Source organism: Carex rostrata, chromosome 9, assembly GCF_964058835.1.
Source record: "Carex rostrata chromosome 9, lpCarRost1.2, whole genome shotgun sequence".
Lineage (NCBI taxonomy): Eukaryota > Viridiplantae > Streptophyta > Magnoliopsida > Poales > Cyperaceae > Carex > Carex rostrata.
In genome coordinates, this window is record NC_135926.1 from 8,815,222 (window position 1) to 8,838,495 (window position 23,274).

At 35.6% G+C, this 23,274-nt stretch overlaps 1 protein-coding gene across 1 annotated transcript; it reads left to right on the forward strand.

The window, feature by feature from the left end:
• The first annotated feature begins 17,656 nt into the window (after positions 1-17,656).
• On the forward strand, positions 17,657-20,620 carry LOC144559940 (cytochrome b561 and DOMON domain-containing protein At3g25290-like). The gene is made up of 3 exons (XM_078309107.1): positions 17,657-18,321; positions 19,568-19,819; positions 20,318-20,620. Exons 1-3 carry the CDS (start codon positions 17,674-17,676, stop codon positions 20,618-20,620), a joined length of 1,203 nt encoding a protein of 400 aa, XP_078165233.1. The 5' UTR covers positions 17,657-17,673.
• Positions 20,621-23,274: the final 2,654 nt, after the last annotated feature.

A 23,274-nucleotide genomic window follows, 5' to 3' on the forward strand; every position in this document is an offset into this window, starting at 1 on the left:
GCCAGATAATAGGGCATTTACAGCCCTAATACAACACTCCAATTGAAGGTGTTTGGAGCACTCTAGTAGTGTCTCTAGATTGCAAGTTAAATGGGCATTTACATCCCTATTACAACACTCCAATTGAAGGTGTTTGGAGCACTCTAGTAGTGTCTCTATATGGCCAGATAATAGGGCATTTACAGTCCTAATACAACACTCCAATTGAAGGTGTTTGGAGCACTCTTGTAGTGTCTCTAGCTTCCAAGTTAAAAGGGCATTTACAACCCTATTACAACACTCCAATTGAAGGTGTTTGGAGCACTCTATTTGTGTCTCCAAATGACAAGATAATAGGGGATTTACAACCCTAATACAACAATTCAATAGAAGGTATTTCGAGCACTCTAATAGTATCTCTAGATGGCAAGATAATACAGCATTTGGAACCTTTATTCAATACAACAATTGAAGGTGTTTGGTACACTCTAGTAGTTTCTCCAAATGGGAAGATAACAGGGCATTTGCAACCCTAATACAACACTCCAATTAAAGATGTTAGGAGCACTCTAGTAGTGTCTCTAGATTGCAAGATAATAAGGAATTTACAACCCTAATATAACACTCCAATTGAAGGTGTTTGGAGAAAATTAGTAGTGTCTTTATATGGCAATATAATAGGGTATTTACAACCCAAATAGAACACTCTAATTGAAAGTGTTTGGAGCACTCTAGTAGTGTCATTAGATGGCAAGATAATAGGGCATTTATAACCATAAGAAAACACTCCAATTGAAGGAGCTTGGAGCACTCTAGTAGTGTCTCTGTAAGGCCAGATAATAGGTCATTTACAGCCCTAATACAACACTCCAATTGAAGGTGTTTGGAGCACTCTAGCAGTGTCTCTAGATTGCAAGTTAAATGGGCATTTACATCCCTATTACAACACTCCAATTGAAGGTGTTTGGAGCACTCTAGTAGTGTCTCCAGATGGCAAGATAATAGGGTATTTAATAGCCTAAAAGAGCACTACAATTGAAGATGTTTGGAGCATTCTAGTAGTGTCTCAAAATGGCAAGATAATAGGTCGTTTACAACATTATTATAACACTCCAATTGAAGATGTTTGGAGCACTCTAGTAGTGTCTCTAGGTTGCAAGTTAAAAGACCACTTACAACTCTATTACAACACTCCAATTGAAGGAGTTTGGAGCACTCTAGTGGTGTCTCTATGCGGCAAGATAAAAAGGACGTTTACAACCCTAATACAACACACCAATTGAAGGTGTTTGGAGCACTCTAGAAGTGTCTCTAGATGGCAACATAATAGGGCATTTACAGCCCTAATGCAACACTCCAATTGAACGTGTTTGGAGCACTCTAGAAGTGTCTCCAGATGGCAAGATGATAGGGCATTTACTACCCTAATACAGCACTACCATTGAAGGTGTTTAGAGCACTCTAGTAGTGTCTCAAAATGGCAAGAAAATAGGGCGTTTACAACATTATTATAACACTCGAATTGAAGTTGATTTGGAGCACTCCAGTTGTGTCTCTATGCGGCAAGATAATAGGGCACATACGACCCTAATACAACACTCCAATTGAAGGTGTTTGGAGCATTCTCGTAGTATCTCTATTCGACAAGATAATAGGGCATATACAACCCTAATACAACACTCCGATTGAAGGTGTTTGGAGCACTCTAGTAGTGTCCATATATGGCCAGATAATAGGGCATTTACAGCCCTAATACAACACTAAAATTGAAGGTGTTCGGAACACTCTAGTAGTGTCTCTATATGGCAAGATAATAGGGCATTTACAGCCCTAAAACAGCACTCCAATTGAAGGTGTTTGGAGCATTCTATAAGTGTCTCCAGATGGCAAGATAATAGGGTATTTACTAGCCTAATAGAGCACTACAATTGAAGATGTTTGGAGCATTCAAGTAGTGTCTCAAAATGGCAAGATAATAGGTCGTTTACAACATTATTATAACACTCCAATTGAAGATGTTTGGAGCACTCCAGTAGTGTCTCTGTGCAGCAAGATAATAGGGCATATACGACCCTAATACAACAGTCCAATTGAATGTGTTTGGAGCACTCTCGAAGTATCTCTATACGACAAGATATAGGGCATATACAGCCCTAATACAACAGTCCAATTGAAGGTGTTTGGAGCACTCTCGTAGTATCTCTGTACGACAAGATAACATGGCATATATAACCCTAATACAACACTCCAATTGAAGGTGTTTGGAGCACTCTAGTAGTGTCTCTATATGGCCAGATAATAGGGCATTTACAGCCCTAATACAACACTCCAATTGAAGGTGTTTGGAGCACTCTAGTAGTGTCTCTAGGTTGCAAGTTAAAAGACCACTTACAACTCTATTACAACACTCGAATTGAAAGAGTTTGGAGCACTCTAGTGGTGTCTCTATGCGGCAAGATAAAAAGGACGTTTACAACCCTAATACAACACACCAATTGAATGTGTTTGGAGCACTCTAGAAGTGTCTCTAGATGGCAACATAATAGGGCATTTACAAACCTAATGCAACACTCCAATTGAACGTGTTCCACTCTAGAAGTTTCTCCAGATGGCAAGATGACAGGGCATTTACTACCCTAATACAGCACTACAATTGAAGGTGTTTGGAGCACTCTAGTAGTGTCTCAAAATGGCAAGATAATAGGGCGTTTACAACATTATTATAACACTCCAATTGTACTAATAAATTAACAAATAATTATGTTAGAATAATCTTAATGTTGTGGTACCAGCTAAATAATTTTTGAATGAAATCATAATTCTTGTCGAATGGCAATCATTAGTAATTATTTTGAAAGTACTTGATGGAATTTTCGTACAAAATAGTTCGATCAGAGTAGCGCAGCGGAAGCGTGGTGAAATTATACGATTAATTAAATTGGTTAAACTATGCATCTTAATTTTTGGTCTAACTATTTTAGAGTAAGAAAGATACTATTTTCTATTTTGATTTTTAATTTCGAGGACGAAATCTATTTTAAGGGGGGAAGAATGTTACATTCCGAAATTTTAAAACTTGATTAAAATTGATAAATCGATCAATTTTGCTTCAATAAAAAAGTTTAATTAACTTAACGATCGTTCAGAAATTTTCTGACCGACTAAAACGAAACTAAAATTTCGAAATAGAAATTAAAAAAATTATGTACATTAAAATTTAGAGGGTTAAAACATAAAATAAATAGTTGTATTGAGTTCTAATTAAGAGAATAAATATACAAAATTATTGTACCAGTAAGATTAATATAAAACTTACAATTTCATTCAATTATGAATTTTAGATATTCGATTTGATATTTATATATATACACTATTTGATATCAAATTTTTCGGGTTCTAAAATTGAATTATCAACACTTGAAAATATTCGTACGACATTATGGAAATTTTATGAAGCCTCGATTCGAGTCATGAAATGAAGGAATGATTTGTGGATAATTACATGATATGAATTATTAAACTTTAGAACTCATTTAGAAGAAAAAAAATAAAACTTATAACAAAGGTAATTGAAAATTTATAACTTCTGATTTTCGTCAGATTTAATTCGCACCCTATAGGTATCAATTAATTTAAACTTTGTTTCTTTTGGAAAGTCTCAACCATTCAAACCTTGTAGCACGAATCTTGAAGCATCAATTAAGAAAACCTCCCTATTTCTTTTCCTCTCCTCCTCTGTCTCTGTCCGTGACCCATCCCCAACCCCCCCTTTCCTTTCCTCTTGCTACGCCAAAGAAACAGAGGGGCTCCGCCCCCTCTTCCCTCCTCCGTCGCCGGCGAGCCGCGCCGCGCCACAGCCCCATCTCCCTCTCCTCCTCTTCTTGGTCCGACCCGCCTGACCCGCCAGAAATTCTACGCCCAAAAACAGGGGCTCCGCCCCTCTTCCCTTGCGTTGCTGCCACGGCCACCCCGCCGGCCGCCACCCCATCCTCTCCTCTCTATCTAACCCGGGGCACTAATCTCTTGGATTCTTCGCAATTGGCGTTGATTTTTGCGAGCTTTCGAGAAACCCTAGAAACTAGGGTTATGGTGCTGAGCCGTGCTGGTGTCGATTGGTGCTGTCCCGGTACTCCCTTGGTGCTGCTATGGTGCTTGCTTGTGCTCGAGTGAGATGGCCGCGAGGCGAGGCGAAACCCTCGGAACATGCCACTTTCTTTCGACATTTCCTCTTGCGGTTAATTTCTAAAATTCGTGAATTGTGTGTATTGATGAATTGATTAATGTCGTAGGATGTGAATTTGTTAAGTTTCGAGTACGGGTTGTTGATTTTCCCGACTCGATCGAATTGCTCGAATAAATTAAGTATAAGGGGTTATATTGCAAAATGATTTTATTAATGGTCGGAATGGTAAAATATATGAACATAGTGATTGTATGAATTAAAGGGAATTGTAGTTAGGATTTTGTAAAGGGAATTATAGTTAATTACACCTTTGCTCGGGTTGTTGATTTTCCCGGTAAATGGTGCTGATTTTGTGTGTGTACCAGTTCTTGACTTGACATGGACCAAAAATGTAAATAAATTAAATAAGTAGGCCATTGGATTAAAATGTAAGACATGCATGAGAATTTTATACATGGGATTTGAAAGTGAAAATAGTTATAATGAACTTGAAATGAATTGTAAATTTTAAATAGGAGGCTTAAACCTTTACTAAATTATGGGTCTTTAATTAAATTGAATTGGAAATAAATAATTGATCCGTAAATGGGCCAAAGTGAAATAATTGAGTAAATTGGGCCTTTGAGTGTTTAATTGGATAAATAAGGTGAATTGGGCTTGAAATTTCATAAGCCCTGAAATATTGAAATGAATATGACATGAGGTGTATATGTAAATTTGGAATTGGACTTGAATTAAAATGATTATAAATGAGCCGAAAGGTATAAAAGAATTGACGAATTGAAAGACGGCATTTGGAATTTAAGTTTTGAGAATGTAACCGAACTAAACCAAGTAATCGTATAATATAGGTGTAGGCTCAGTCGAGCCAGATTTCACGAGGCAAATCGAGACGCCTAATCTTTAAATTAAGCGGTACGCTCGTCATAATAAGGTGCGGGATTCTTGGACTTGTTTGATACTTTATTTTCAGGAATTAAACTGTGTTTTCGTTTGTCATGTTGAATATCATTGATTGCATCACTGAATTGCGTAGAGCATTTGCATAGCCCAATCAAATTAAACTCGAATTGATCTGAATTGAATGATTTGCATACTGGTATGGTTATAGGTTATGTCGATCTATTGTGATCTGATTTTGATTTAAAGTCACCACGAGTGGAATTGATATGTGTGTGAATGGATTTACGAAGTTAAGCACTTGGATCCAATTAATTTGCCAAGTCGGGCTGTATGCTGACTTGGATTCCCAGGATCCTAAATGGCCTTAGGTGAACGGCCCTCGATATTCCCAGTACCGGTTGGGACGAGGGAGGGTGATTATGTTATGAAATGTGTGATTGGAAATCGTGGTTGACTTGTGTAACGTCTATGGCTCGGTAGCATTTTCCTACGTGTTAATGCATTTGAACGGTCGATTGAATATGACGAATATTGGAAACGATTCTAAAGTGGATTTTCTTTACATGATTTGAACCAGACCTTAATAAACTGTTAAGCCAAGCGGTTGCAGATGGGTGTCAGATAAAGGGTCCAGCGGTTGGCCATCTGTAGGTGTCAGTAACCCTACAGATGTGGGTTTGATAAAGGTTCAGCTCGAAAGAACATCTGTAATTGCTACAAGCCCTAATGAACTGAGTTATGAATCGAGTTAAGCCAAAATATATGTTGTGTTTGAAATTCATCTTGGAAATTCCGTAAACTGTGTTTCAGGTTGATTAAACTGTTGTCGAGCATTGGCATTCTGTTATTTATGATTATATATATCTGTTTGAACTGTTATTGTTTGGGTTTCATTGTTGAATATAGAGTCTGATTGCAAGTCCAATAATCTAAACTGTGGCAAATTTCGCACTGAGAATTTATTCTCACCCCCACCCTCCCGATTATTTTCAGGTTTATATTGAGGACGCAGCAAATGAGGATATTGGTAATGCATATAAAAGATCCACTGCCTTGCGTGTATATGTGACGCTTGATTTATACACGCGGCAGGCTGTCAGACCCGGTGGATTTGGGGTGTGACACAAGATAATAGGGCATTTACAGCCCTAAAACAACACTCCAATTGAAGGTGTTTGGAGCACTCTATAAGTGTCTCCAGATGGCAAGATAATAGGGTATTTACTAGCCTAATAGAGCATTACAATTGAAGATGTTTGGAGCATTCAAGTAGTGTCTTAAAATGGTAAGATAATAGGTCGTTTACAACATTATTATAACACTCCAATTGAAGATGTTTGGAGCACTCCAGTAGTGTCTCTATGCGGCAAGATAATAGGGCATATACGACCCTAATACAACAGTCCAATTGAATGTGTTTGGAGCACTCTCGAAGTATCTCTATACGACAAGATATAGGGCATATACAGCCCTAATACAACACTCCAATTGAAGGTGTTTAGAGCACTCTAGTAGTGTCTCTATATGGCAAGATAATAGAGCATTTATAACCCCAATACAATACTCCAATTGAAGGTGTTTGGAGCACTCCAGTAGTATCTCCATACGACAAGATAATAGGGCATATACAGCCCTAATACAACACTCCAATTGAAGGTGTTTGGAGCACTCTTGTAGTGTCTGCAAATGGCAAGACAATTGGGCATTTATAACGCTAATACAACACTACAATTGAAGTTGTTTAGAGCACTCTAGTAGTATCCCTAGATTGCAAGATAATAAGGCATTTAATACCCTAATACAACACTCCAATTGAAGGTGTTTGGGGGCACTCTTGTAATGTCTCGGTATGGCAAGATCTTAGGGTATTACAACCAATTGAAGGTGTTTGGAGCACTCTAGTAGTGTCTCCAAATAGTAAGATAATTGGGTATTTACAACCCTAATACAACACTCCAATTGAAGGTGTTTGGAGAACTCCAGTAGAGTCTCCAGATGGCAAGATTATAGGGTATTTACAACTCTAAGATAATATACCAATTAAAGTTATTTGGAGCAGTCTAATAGTCTCCAGATGGCAAGATAATAGGTCATTTATAATACTAATACCACACTCCAATTGTAGGTGTTTGGAGCACTCTAGTAGTGTCCCTATATGGCCAGATAATAGGGCATTTACAGCCCTAATACAACACTCAAATTGAAGGTGTTCGGAACACTCTAGTAGTGTCTTTATATGGCAATATAATAGGGCATTTACAGCCCTAAAACAACACTCCAATTGAAGGTGTTTGGAGCACTCTATAAGTGTCTCCAGATGGCAAGATAATAGGGTATTTACTAGCCTAATAGAGCATTACAATTGAAGATGTTTGGAGCATTCAAGTAGTGTCTTAAAATGGTAAGATAATAGGTCGTTTACAACATTATTATAACACTCCAATTGAAGATGTTTGGAGCACTCCAGTAGTGTCTCTATGCGGCAAGATAATAGGGCATATACGACCCTAATACAACAGTCCAATTGAATGTGTTTGGAGCACTCTCGAAGTATCTCTATACGACAAGATATAGGGCATATACAGCCCTAATACAACACTCCAATTGAAGGTGTTTGGAGCACTCTAGTAGTGTCTCTATATGGCAAGATAATAGAGCATTTACAACCCCAATACAATACTCCAATTGAAGGTGTTTGGAGCACTCCAGTAGTATCTCCATACGACAAGATAATAGGGCATATACAGCCCTAATACAACACTCCAATTGAAGGTGTTTGGAGCACTCTTGTAGTGTCTGCAAATGGCAAGACAATTGGGCATTTATAATGCTAATACAACACTACAATTGAAGTTGTTTAGAGCACTCTAGTAGTATCCCTAGATTGCAAGATAATAAGGCATTTAATACCCTAATACAACACTCCAATTGAAGGTGTTTGGGGGCACTCTTGTAATGTCTCGGTATGGCAAGATCTTAGGGTATTACAACCAATTGAAGGTGTTTGGAGCACTCTAGTAGTGTCTCCAAATAGTAAGATAATTGGGTATTTACAACCCTAATACAACACTCCAATTGAAGGTGTTTGGAGAACTCCAGTAGAGTCTCCAGATGGCAAGATTATAGGGTATTTACAACTCTAAGATAATATACCAATTAAAGTTATTTGGAGCAGTCTAATAGTCTCCAGATGGCAAGATAATAGGTCATTTATAATACTAATACCACACTCCAATTGTAGGTGTTTGGAGCACTCTAGTAGTGTCTCCAAATGACAAGATAATAGAGCATTTATAACCCTAATACAACACTCCAATTAAATGTGTTTCGAGAACTCTAGTAGAGTCTCCAGATAGCAAGATTATAGGGTATTTACAACTCTAAGATAACACACCAATTGAAGGTGTTTGAGGCACTATTGTAATGTCTCTATATGGCAAGATCGTAGGGTATTAACAACCCTAATACAACCAATTGAAGGTGTTTGGACAACCCTAGTAGTGTTTCAAGATGGGAAGATAATAGTGCATTTACAACCCAAGCACAACACGCAAATTGAAGGTGTTTGGAGAACTCTAGTAGAGTCTCCAGATGGCAAGATAATAGGGCATTTACAACCCTAATACAACAATCCAATTGAAGGTGATTGGAGCACATTAGTCGTGTCTCTATATGGCAAGATTATGGGGTATTTACAACCCTAATACAACAACACTCCAAATGAAGATGTTTCGAGCACTCTAGTAGTATCTCTATATGGCAAGATAATATGGCATATACAACCGCAATACAACACTCCAATTGAAGGTGTTTGGAGCACTCCAGAGGTATCTCTAAATTGCAAGATAAGAGGGCATTAACAATCCAATTACAATACTCCAATTGAAGGTGTTTGGAGCACTTTAGAAGTATCTCTAAATTGCAAGATAATAAGGCATTAACAACCCACTTACAATACTCCAATTGAAGATGTTTGGAGCACTCTACTAGTGTCTCTATATGGCAAGATAAAAGGGCGTTTACAACTATAATACAACACCCCAATAGACTATGTTTGGAGCACTCTAGTAGTGTTTCCAAATAGCAAGATAATAGAGCATTTAGAACCCTAATACAACACTCCAATTGAAGGTGTCTAGAGAACTCTAGTAGTGTCTCCATATAGGTATATAATATGGCATATACAACCCTAATACAACACTCTAATTGAAGGTGTTTTGAGCACTCTAATAGTGTTTCTATATTGCAATATAATAGGGCATTTACAACCCTAACACAACACTCCAATTGAAAGTGTTTGTAGCATGTTAGTAGTGTCTCTATATGACAAGATAATATGTTATTTACAACCCAAATACAACACTCCAGTTGAAGGCGTTTGGAGCAGTCTAGTAGTGTCACCAGATGGCAAGATAATAGGGCATTTATAACTCTAATACAACACTCCAATTGAAGACGTTTGGAGCACTCTAGTAGTGTCTCTATATGGCAAGATATTAGTGCATGTACAATCCTAATACAACACTCCAATTGAAGGTGTTTGGAGCATTCTAATAGTGTCTCCAAATGGCAAGACAATAGGACATTTACAATGCTAATACAACACTCTAATTGAATGTATTTGGAGCACTCTAGTAGTATCCCTAGATTGCAAAATTATAGAGGTATTTACAACCCTAATACACCACTACAATTGAAGGTGTTTGGAGCACATTAGTTATCTCTATATGGCAAGATAATATGGAATTTAAAACCCTAATACAACACTCCAATTGAAGGTGTTTGCGGGCACTCATGTAATGTCCCTATATGGCAAGATCATAGGGTATTTGCAACCCTAATATGACACTCCAATTGAAGGTATTTGGAGAACTTTAGTAGAGTCTCCTGATGGCAAGATAATAAGGCATTTACAACCCAAATACAACACTATAATTGAAGGTGTTTGGAGGACTATAGTAGTGTCTCCAAATAGCAATATAATTGGGTATTTGGCAGTCATACATATTCTACCTTATTTGTGTCTGGAACTCTAAGGTATGAGATGATTATTTCTCTCACATGAGAATGCATATTCGTGGGTAATTATCCAACACTGTCAGTAACTAGCAGTCATACATATTGCTTATGTGGAGATATAGTAATCATCAAGAATATCAATGTCCCTCATGTAAATGAGTGATGATATCACTGGGCCCCTTGATGAAATAATACAATTATGTGCATATCTGATTAAGGAATTAATTATAATTACTTAATTATTTTGGAATCAAGAAAGGAGTAGATTTGCAAGGATGACACATTCCTACCTTGAATCTATTCATGATATCATGAGACATGGAATTGACACAAGACAATTGTTGCTTTAGGGATCGTGATATAGCAAGTACTTATCATCTGTGTCTTTTGGGTAATTACAATGCATATTGCTAGGTGCCGCTTGTAATTTATGGAACCAAAAGGAGTTTCATATTCCATTGCCAAAGGACATAGATCCCACAGGATCACACCAATAAGGAATTAATTAGAAATGCTCATTGATTTATTTGACATGTGTGACATGACTGATAAATTAAGTTCTCTATCTAAACATGAGATAAATAATTATGGGGATAATTATATGATATTGTGGATTTAATTAAATAGTTTAATATAATCCAAATATCGGAAAAGATTAAAATGGAAGAAGCTTTATGAGCCACAAAAAAGAGTTTTTGTGTGCAGAAAAGAGTTCTGTATTTTCACAGCTTTTATGTGAACAAAACTTAAAACAGGCATATCTCATCAACAATAACTCTGTTTTCAGTGTTTTACAACTTTTCGAAAAATTTGCGAGAAGATCTACAGTTTGATATATAATAAGCTGTAGGTCTATGTCCCATGCGATAGGCCTATGTCACACGCGGTATTGCGCAGTGCGCTATTGGGCTTGAATCAGATAATTTTAGCCTAGAACTAAATATAGAAGTCGTGGGGAACATGGTAGAATGTGGGAAACATGTCTTGGTCGGCGGAGCTCTTTTAGACAGCAAGTAGACTATATAAAGAGGCCCATACTGCCTAGATAATGCATCACATTCATTAGTCTTCTTCCTTAGAGAGCCAAAACTTTGTTTCTCTCCCATTTTGATCTTTCATGTGTCGAGAACCCTCAAACCCTAGAATCAAGATCTAGTTCTCTTGGAGTGATTAAAGAGCAATTAAATTAGTACTCTCTAGCAAGAGGAATATTTGATTTCTAAACCTTGAAGTCTCAACTTCGTGCAAGGCGTTGCAAAGCATCAACCATTAGCATCGATCAAGAGGTGAAGGATCTTCAACCCTACATCTTAAGGACCTTCCTTTCTTGTTTGGAGACAAGAAACTAAAGATATAATGTTTATTGTTTTGGAAATTTGATTTTGGTTTGATTTTAGTCGCACATGATGATCTCTTTTGGTACTTTCTTGTCAAAATTTTGAAATTTCGTTGCTTTAAGTACCATGAATGCCCAACAACTAGTGGCGAAGCTAGGAATTAACATAAATAAACATCAAAGGTTTCAACTAAGTCAAAAGTTTATAAATTCAAAGAAAAAATTATAGTATATGTCCATTCTCTATTAACAAATTCAAAGAAAAAATTAGAATACCTAACAAATTGAACAAGATCTCATACTAAAGGGACTTTAAATCTTACAATATCTATAGCTAATAAATTTTGCTTTAGACAGTAAATGGTAAGCAATGGTAAAAATAAACTTGACCTGATCTGATTTGATTCGCAAAATTTTAGCTTGTTTGAATTTTGGATGCAGAAAAAATGCTATGTTTGAGTGACAAAGAAAATTAACTAGGAGAAAAAAAATATTACAAATAGTATATCATATTTTTATGATCCAATTTCTTTCAGATATTGTTGTAATTAAATATGCTTCAAATGGAAAACCAATATCCTCCCTGAATGAGTTAAAGGTAGTGATTTTTGTAACAGATATTTTGTGCAACATTCAAGTCCTATAAAAGGCAAAAAAAATATTTGTAAAGAGTAGTACTAGTACAGAGAATACCACCAAGACATCATAATAAACATGTTCGCAATAATCAGAAGCTATATATTATCATATACACTTACCTCTTTTTGAAAAACCCAAAAACCCAATAAGTAGACAGTAAATGATAACCAAGAGTCTAATCAATTCTAAATTTCTAATCATCTGATTCAGACATTCAGTTCTAAGCAAGATTAACAAGAAATTTTGGAATTTGATTTACCGGCAGCGGCGGGCTAGGCGGCTAGGGTTAGCGGCAACGGCGCCGGGCACAGGCTGACCGGCGGGCTAGGTGGCTGGCACAGGTGGAGCTGGGGTTGGCGGAGTGGAGGCGGGAGTTATTCTCTTCGCGCAAGGCAGGCGAAGGCACGGAGCCGGTCTTCTCCTTTGTGCAGGGGCTTTTTTCCCTTTTCTTTTCCTTCGTGCAAGGGTCCTTCTCTTTGAGTTGTTCTTTTTTTTCTCTGAGCTTGAGTTATTGGGTTTGAGCTTAGGTAGGCAAAATTAATTATTTGGAGTGGACAAGTCTAGTGAAAAAGTCCAGTCCAAAAATAAAAATTTCTTGGGTAAGCAAATACCTCTCCCTCTTACTAGTGGCGGCCCTGACCCATGGCATCCAGGGCAATGGCCCTGGGCCTCAAATTTCAAAAGGGCCCCGAAATAAAAAAATATATATATATGTTAAAAACATAAAAGGTAGAAAGGAAATATTGTGTATTTGGTTCGTTATTTTCTTCTTCTTTTTTCATTTCTTCGTATCTTCACCCAAATATTGTTTTGAATAACTTACCAAATCAAAAGCAACGCAATAGCCGACAGCAAAATATTGGAAATATAGTTCCGCTATGAGAAGAAAAATATATGTAAATCAATTCTTGAAAACCTAGCTAGTTCCACCGTAGAAGAAAAAAAATTAAAAATCTACACTAGTGGAGAACTTGGAATTAGTGTCGGCTGTTTATGGGTATTAGTGTCGGACATTAGGCGACACTAATCGGGCTGATACTAATACTTTGTAAATAGCCGACACTAAAAGTAAGGCATTAGTGTTGGCTATTTATTAAATGGCCGACACTAATACTAACTTTTAGTGTCGGCTATTTATTAAAAAGCCGACACTAATAAGTATTAGTGTCGGCCATTTAATAAATAGTCGACACTAATACTTATTAGTGTCGGCTTTTTAATAAATAGCCGACACTAATGTTTTTTTTTTTTTTTTAAAATAAATTTCAAAAATTCACTATAAATCATAGAAAATTCTAAAAATGAAAATTTTTATTCTGGAATGCTCATATATTTTTGCTGAACTATATATAAAACAAAGATATCAAATAATTCATCAAAATTTACAAATAATACTCACTAAATAAAATATCATCCAAATTGCTCATTTATTGTTATCATACAAACCCTAAAACAGAAAATACATAAAAGATACATAAAAGACCCTAAATAAAATATCATACAAACCCTAAAACAGAAAATACATAAAAGACCCTAAAAACTCTAAAATTATAAAGATTATACCAAAAGTCCATGAAGGAAGACTCGGATCGCGAATCTGAGCCCGCAAAATGGTGAAACTAATCATAGATTGGTTTCTGATCCGGTTTTGGGCTGTGGAGTTCCTGTCAAAATTTCAGCCAGATCCGACGGACGGATCAAAAGTTACGCCCCTTTTCGTGAAGCATGCACAGGACCATATTGCATTACATCTTCTGGTATTCGCCTAGAAGCGGCTCGGTTTGAGAAGATCAGATCGGAGAGAAGCGTGAAGCGAAGTGAAGGAGATGTTTTAAACCCTAGGCGTACGTTTGAAAGAGGTGCGCGGGACTTAAAATGAAATTTTTTTAGCTTTAGTGTCGGCAGTTTATAAATAGGCGACACTAATAACTGAGAATTAGTGTCGGCTGTTTATAAAAAGGCGACACTAATGTATTAGTGTCGGCTGTTTATAAATGGCCGACACTAATTGTTAAGTATTAGTGTCGCCTTTTTATAAACAGCCGACACTAATTCTCAGTTATTAATATCGCCTACATATAAATAGCCGACACTAATATTATTAGTGTCGGGTTTTTGTAAACGACCGATACTAAAGTATTAGTGTCGGTTTTTTAAGGCGACACTAATTGTATGTTCTCCACTAGTGCTAGTTCTGTCCTTCTTCTCTGTAAATTAATAAGCGAGGGAAAAAGAAATTAAGACTGCAGCGGCCGCGCGGCAGCGATTGGACTAGGCTTTGCGGACCGCGATCTCTAAATTGGACTGCCTCTACTTAATTACCTAGATTTTATCCTTCTATTACTTTGTGTGTTTTTTTAATTTAAAACAATGCTTCCTAGAAAATATGCATCAGTAGCGAAAAAAAAAAAAAGAGGGAGAAGAAAAAATAAAATTCCAAAAATGTTTTATTCAAAAACTTTGGAAGAAAATTAAACCACATAATGCGTCTTTGAAAAACCTAATTGAAAGTGAAGAGTACGAAGAAACAAGAAATGCATTTGAAAACCAAAATCAAAATGAAAAAAATGAAGATGAGGTAAATCAAGAAACAACAAATGTATCTGATCTATTGACATATTAATAAAAATATTATTTATATTAAGATCTCAAAATTTTATCGAGCCCGAGCCCCAAAATGTTTAGGACCAGCCCTGCCTCTTACCATCTACCTTTGCCACTGATTCCAGGAGTGCCTACCCCTGTTACCTTTTACCTTCGCCACTGGATGCCACTGATGGTTGAAGAAACATAGAGCACTAATAGTTAGCTACTAAAAGTTTATAAGACTAGACTTAGCAAAAGCATTTCTGAGCTTCTGCATTTTTTGTTTCCTTGTTTGTAGGCAAGAGGTCTTTATATTATTTTTTATGAATGAACTTCGGCCTTTCCATTTAACTAAATTTGGTAGTGGATCTCATCCGGTCAAAATGTACTTTTACCTGTCTTTTCCCATCTCAAGTATTCTCTGAACATATTTTTTAGAGAGATTCTCTGAATTGGATTAGACCCTCTGGGGCTTGCTCTGACAAATAATCTCGAAAGGACGTCAACAGCTATGCTGATATTAGAAATGATGGGTTTTAAGAAAAATAAAAAAGTCAACAAAATGTATGACATGTCTAACATACATTAAGGAATTATTTTTGTAAACCATAAATAAATAAATAAATTTTACAGAACCAATATGATGACTTTTTTTAAAAAAAAACCATAAGGACCGTGGGGTTCCCACGGTCTCACAGTGCCTTTTTCCCAGACCGTGGGAACCCCACGGTCTTAACTTCTTTTTTTTCCAGTTTTTTCCTCTCTTTTTTTCATCTGTCGCCACAGAAGATCCCTTCCTGCTTTTTTTTTCCCAGACTGTGCCATCTCCACGGTCTCCCTCCAGATTTGAAAGTTCCATTCAATATATTTTTAAAAGTTTAACTTGAAATTTGACATGTGTTAAAAAAAAAAATCGGAAAAAAATATAGGTAGACCGTGGGAACCCCACGGTCTCTAATTTTTTTTTTTGCTATGGATCTCTTGCGGCAGAGAATTGGAAAAATTGAAATAAAAATAGAGACCGTGGGGTTCCCACGGTCCGGAGAATTGTCAGACCGTGAGAACCTCACGGTCCTTATGGTTTTTTTTTTTTTAAAAAGTCATCGTATTGGTTCCGTAAAATTCATTTAATTATTTATGGTTTATAAAAAAAAATTCTACATTAAGAGCCTAACTTATTTGACATGTGTGATAATAGACCGAAATTTTTATTAATATCCAAAATAAAATATGAAATTTTAGAAACTATCTAAGTTTTCGTATTTTTTTCGAAATCTATCCAAACCGCAAAAAAATTTGCTATTTTGAAATTTTTTTTTGCGGTTTCAAACCAATATGATTTTTTTGTATTTTTCATATTATTTTTTGAATTAAATAGAAATATTTATAATTTATTTATTTTTTGTATTGAAATATTAGAAATATTTTATATATTTATTTGAAAATAGATGGAATATTATATAATTTGATTTATTAGAAAGACTGCTACAAATAACCCGGATCAACATTTTTCATGCCGGATTTTTTGCGGCTGTAAGAAAAATTGATATATTTCTTTATGAGTTATTGGAACAAAATAAAAATGCTTGGATTCTGAGTTATTAATCCCGGTTCAAAGTCACTTCTAGGTAATACAGAAAATATTGTGATCTTTAATTTCTAAAAAGTTGTATATATTTTGAGAATTCTTTTTTAATAACAATCATTAAATAACTTAAATTATTTTTTCAAAAATAGATAAACTATTTAGAAATTAAATTTACTAGAAGAATGACAATATTTTTTGTATTTACTTAGAAGTAACTCTTGAACCAGAATCAATTACTAAGAATCCAAACATTTTTTTTTCCAATAACTCATAAAGAAATATATTAATTTTTCTTACAACCACAAACAACCTGGCATGAAAAATGTTAATCTGGATTATTTATAGTAGTCTTTTTAATAAATCAAATTATATTGTATTCCATCTATTTTCAAAGAAATATATAAAATATTTCTAATATTTCAATACAAAAATAAATAAACTATAAATATTTCTATTAATTAATTGAAAAAACAATATGAAAAATAGAAAAAATTCATTTTGTTTTGGAACCGCAAAATATTATTGCGGTTTCTTCTCTTTTTTTTGTTTTTTGTTTTTTCTTTTTTTTTGAAACCGCAATTTTTTTTCGCGGTATTTCAATCTAAAACCGAAAAAAAAAATTGCGATATAGGTAGATTTCGAAAAAACGTGAAAACGTGGATAGTTTCTGAAATTTCATATGTTTTTTTGGATATTAATAAAAATTTCGGGATAAACGTCATAATTCGTCAAATTGGAAAGCTAATTAATATGTTCTGTGTCGTTTAGATAGACTATGTATATATGAAAATGGCGCAATTTGAGTTTTTTCTTTGATCACATATCGTGATGCTAATAAATCTGAATCTTTAATTTTTCGAATCGCTCATAAATGACCCACTGATATTAATTCAAATTAATGACATCAATTTCCGTACATATCTAGGATCAGGCTGTCTGATTTTGTTTTTTATTAAGAATATTTTAAGATATCTCAACTGGTAACAACTTTTTTGGCCCTTATCTTAATTAGTTTTGGAAGCAAGCTTTTTGAAGCAATTATTCAAACCGCTTGAAAATCATTTGTGGTTGCTATATATTTTCAATGGACAAATTACTGAAACCTGGCAGCCCGTATTTTGCTTTACCCAATAGAAAAGAAAAAGAAATAACGCTATATACAAGTTTCAGCTCTACTTATCCTTTTTTTTATTCCATGTTTCAATAAAGCAAGACAAAAGAAGTAATAGCTTAATGATATGGAATACAAATACACTGTACTACGAAGTGCTAGCATCTAGAAAAAAAAAAAAAAAAAAACTAAATCAGAGAAAAGGCTATAATAATCCTATTCTTATAATGCACGTAAACTTTAGTCCCCACACCCTTTTGATGTCTATTCAAAACCTTTACTACAAATTACAATGTAAGTCGTTGATCAACTCGTGCCAACATCCAATCATGCCTCTCTACATGCACTACCTCTTCTCTATTCAAGTTTGTCTCCTCTTCTTAACCTCCTCTCTCTGCCTCTCAACCAAAGCTCAAGATTATCGATGCCCCCCTTGTGAAAAATCCAACACTACATATTTATGTAGGTCTTTACCAACCCTAGGTGCAAAAATTCGGCTGTGCTACTACAACACGACACCAAATGCAACATTGGATGTTGTATTCAGCGTGGCCCCACCGTTGCCTGATGGCTGGGTTGCTTGGGGCCTGAACCCTGTACATGCCCAGATGATCAATTCACAGGTGCTAATTGCACACCGAAACCTAGACAAAGGTGTCAATGTATCTCCAGCAGTTCTCTCATACGACACAAAGCATGGGTGCGGGGTTAGTCGAACAGGGTTTGAGGTTAATATTTATAAAGCTAGTGCAAATTATTCTGAGGACCCAAGAATGATGATATTATATGCGAAGCTTGGGCTCCCGCATTGGTGCAATTCGACCAGGTTAAATCATGTCTGGCAAGTGGGACCTGGAATGAACAGAGACTCACCCCTGAGGCATATGAGGAGGCTACAGAACTTTGATAGCCGCGAGACAATTAATTTGACCAATGGCCATGTTTTGGGGCACAAACGGAAGTCCTTAAGAAGAAAAGTAAGACATGAAACCTCTAAAAAAAATTTATCTTGCGCGCCATGGTTTGGTACTTTTTCTGACCCGTACAACTCCTCTGGAAATTTGATAATAGTAAGGGCAATGACATAATTAGCAGTTTTTCAAATCAGAGCTCACAATAATTAATGAAAATTTGATAATAGTAGGGGACTGCCATAATATTCCTAGGCAATGCATAAGATATTATATGTATATGAAGAATTAACATATACTAGTTTGCCCCCATGAACATACACAACTCACATGTTTTTCATTCCAAAGGCCACACAATTAATAATATTGCTCTTTCTTATTGATGTGAGCAAGGGATATTATGAAAGCTTTATAATCTTTCGTCATGCAAGGGGAAAAAAATATATCTGAACTTCAATGCAATTTTGGGTATGGTTCACATTTTATTTTATTAAACTACAAATAGTGTGCTATCAGATCCTATTTGACATATTGGCCCGGTTTGTAAACTCCAATGCAGCCTGGTTCGTTGGTCCATCGATCTGGTTAGTTTTACGATTGATGCTTAATGAATATATATATATATATATATATATAGAGAGAGAGAGACTATGGTGCATTGCAATGTATATGCATCCTTGTGCATTGGATCATAAATCACTGATTTAAAGTCCAAATGACCGATCCAAACCGTTCATCTTGTTTTCCATATTAATATGTACTTGGAAACCAAATTTTACATTTTTTGAAATTTTTTTACTATTTATTAAGCCACTTTGAAAATCTGAAAATCCGGATAAACAGTAAAAAATAGTAAAAATTTCTAGACCACCGGACTGGCGATTTATCCTTGTTGCGGCACAAAGAAATATATGTAATAGAGTTAATTTTTGGTAAAACTCTTGCATATATATACCTAACTAACTAGGAAGTAATTTTGGAATCATTGATTGACTTCACTTAATAATTAGTTCTAAGTCAAGTTAATGTTAGTTTGTCAGGAACGAAATCGGAAGTGAATTTTCCCAGATTTTTAACATACTTGAAGCTATATCGTGTGACTGTAATGATGGGATACCGTCTGCATGCATGTTTTCAAATGCACACTGCTTCAAATCCACTAAATTTTCAACTATAACACACACACACACACACACACACATACACATATAAGCGCCTCTATAGAGGCTGAAATTAATTAGAGTGCAAGTCTAAGACTTCTTTTATTGGAAGCACAAGTTGCAAACCTGATCCTAAGATTTTTTTTGTGCAGGCTCATGGCATTCTAGGTATAATTGGTTGGGGCTTATTGTTGCCATGCGGAGTTATTACAGTTAGATACTTCAGAGGGCTCCCATTTTATTGTAAATTGGGGACCGGGGTGCATGTTGCTTTCCAAATTTGCGCATACACAATTGGAACTGTTGGCTGGGCGATCGGGTTGTCTCTCCAATCAGATCATTTGAGAACTTTCAGGGCTCACCGGATCATTGGCATCACTATATTTTGTTTGGCAACACTTCAGGTACTAATTATACATTCTTCCCCCATCTATCAGTGTTTAAAATAGTTTCTCCGTATATATAATTAATTGATTAAGTAATTCAATATATTGGAGCTGAAGATGATGTCGAAAAGATATATTGTACATGAACAATGAAACTAAACAATGCAGTCATATGGTTGCGCATTGAGCGTTATTCCATGTATCCTGAATACCCGATAAAAAAAAAAAACAACAACAACAAAAAAAGATAAATAAGTAAATTGAAAAAAACCGTGTAATGCAACTGAAGTTTTTCTGTTGCTACTTGCTGTGCAGGGAGGTTTTTTAATTTAAATCAGGAAACAAGAATTTAATTTCTAGCTTCCAGTTTTCTTTTTTTCCAATCAGATCATAGAGAAGCTCAAGTACACTGTACAATTATTTCAATATTGCTAAAAGCTATGAACAATCATTTGTATGTACTGGTTCTTCTTATCAATTGTTTTGGTCCAATCTGTTGCTCCCTCTGAATTGCAGATGCTAGCTAGTTTCCTCAAACCCACAAAGGCCGACAAGTACCGGCGTTATTGGAACCTGTACCACCATTTTGTGGGCTACGCCTTATTATCCTTAGTTGTGATCAACATCTTGAAAGGGTTCGCGATCTTGCAACCTCCAAAGATTTGGGAACACACATACATAGGCCTGCTCATCCTTCTTGCATCTATTGCTTTCGTTTTAGAGATTTATACCTGGGTCAAGTTCTACCGTCGCACCTTTGAGTATACCTTTGAACGTAGAAACAAGCAGCGGCTTCCTCCTCCTCCTACTACTCATTAATTTGTAATATAATAGTATAATAATTTTGGATGATGCTTGTCTGGTATGGTGCATTCATATGTATCAGAGTCGAGAAGAACAAAATGTATTTTCAAAAGTGAGCAGGTTTGTTATTTGTAAGAAATAAAATATTCCTTCCTTTCCTTTTCTAGGCTGAAGAAACAATAAATTGACATATTTGAGCTTGTTTGTTATTTGTAAGCTTTGTAAGAAATAAAATATTTCTCCTTGGTTGAAGAAACAATAAATTGATATATTTATCGTTATAACCGCCATGGTATTAAATTATAGAGAAAAGGTATTATTCCAGAACTCAATCCCCGTAATATTCCCGAGAGCTTCTAGATAAGCTTTTTAACGAGTTTTAGCTTTTAACGGTCCACTCCAACCACCTTTATAAAGTTTCCGATCTGTCTCTTCTCCATTTACAGAAACGAAAAATTCTCGATCTGATGCGTGCCTCTCTCCTATCCCCCCATCTCTCTCTCCACAGTCCAGATCATGGTTCTAAAATTTGATGAATTCGGAATCGGAATCGGATACTTAATTATGGAATTGGAATCGAATGAATCGGTTAGAATCGGAAACTCGGATCTTTCTGACATAACTTTGTTTTGTACTAAAAAAATAAGAAAAAAGTTTGATAAAAAAAATTTCGCTCATATAATCCTTAATCTAATCTAATCTAATCTAATATTATACAAATATGTCAGAAACTATGTCAAACTGGTTGTATCAGCTCATTATCCTTTGTATGAAAAATGTAGGAATAAAACTATATATACAAAGGTAATTAGTCCAAAAATAATGATAAGACCACATCTTACAAAGAAATAATCTACTGATATAATAAATATAAATAATAGGCCTAAATTATATACATATTCAATCTGATTTTTATCACAAAATAACACCAAATATTTTGTATTTTGAATATAAAGTGAATAGAATAGACATAGGATCAAGTTACTGCGTTTGTTTGGTTTTAATTTACAGAAAATGAAGAAAAATGCTCAGTGCGGACGCACGGTTTGCGATACGGCCGCACTAAGTACTTAGATGAATTTCTGGACGCACGCCAATATTAAAAAGATATAATAAGCTATTCATCAAAATCCGTGCAGACGCATGGATTTCGATGCGGCCGAAATCTGGACGCACAGGAAAAACCGAGCCCAATGCGGGTGGACTGGCCACACTGTAGCAGAACGCATTACTGGAGCCTGAACTTAAAATAGCCATAATTTTTAACTCGTAACTATGTTTTGGGCATATGACAACTTTTTGGAAAGCTAATGAGAAGATCTATAACTTGAGAATATAAAAAAGGAAACTTGGAGTCGGAGCATCCACCTGGACCCGCAAATAGCCAGAAATATGTGTTTTCAACACAGTTTCTATTTTTAGTGCACCAAGGACGTGTTTTGACAGCCAAATGTGGACAAGACAACCTGAGAAATAATCCAAAAATAGTACCCACTAACTCCACTTCCTAGCCTCTTAATTGGGCATAGCCCTTGGCTGTAAAAGAGGAGGTTCATTCCCATTCAAACACAACAACTCTCATCTCTCTCTCTCACCCCTTGGTGCATGTCCATTTCCAAGGAAATACACACTTAGCGTAAAATTCTGCAGCCAAGGAAAGCTTTTCAAGGAGGGAGAAGAAGGAGATTCGAGCAAGAAGTCGGCAAGATTGAGGGTTTTCATCCAAGAAAGGATGTAATCATTTCTTTATTTCATTTTTTCTTATTTTTGCCAATATTTGTAATTGATCTCTCCATGAGGAAGTAGATCTCTCTCTAGGGGTTTAGGTTAATGCATGAACTTGTTTAATTGTATCTTATTCGATTATTTGTTTTTATTATGATTGTTTTATGGGATTTGATTGTTAATTTCTGTGATCTATCATTTGTGTTGATTACATAGTTTAGTACTTGAAATCGCAGTAGTCCCGCTTTGGAATCGCTTTGTTATGCAAAGGATCCAAAGAAGTTGGGATGAGAGGAGAGTACCAAATTATGAACACAAATATCTTAGGTTTTGGGTTAGAAGTGATCGTACTTTGATACCCATAACCGGAACTATAGAAATTAAGGGTTAGGGTTTGGTGAAGAACGACCGTGAAGTCAAACCCCTACTTAGGACACCTAGATTGATTAAGTATTGATACGTATTTTGTGTAAATGTGATTGTTAAATATCCCTTTAGGATGGTGACAGCACCTAAAATTCGAGGAACATTAACCCAACCGACCAAAATACTCGTGTCAATAATTAGTCAATATAGGCTAACGAGAGCTCAACGGGTCTAGATAACTAGGGTGAAGAATGACCGTGAAGTCCGAAATTATCTAGACACATTATTAATTCACGACCGTGACCCTTTTTAACACTTTAGGTTAGAAACCTCATCAAATCATACATGAATTTGAACAAATACCGAATAGATAGAATTAGCAAGGGATTGTAAACTGAATACCCCTAGATCTCCTTTACTTGAAAGCAAACCAATCTTTCTTTCCTTTATTTACTTTAATTATTTAAAACTCCTCTCTTTCAGATATTGAACCCAAACTTAGGATTAATTAGAACAAACCCCCTTACTTTATTTACTTTACTTTCTTTTATTTTTTGAAATTTATTATTAAAGTTTAA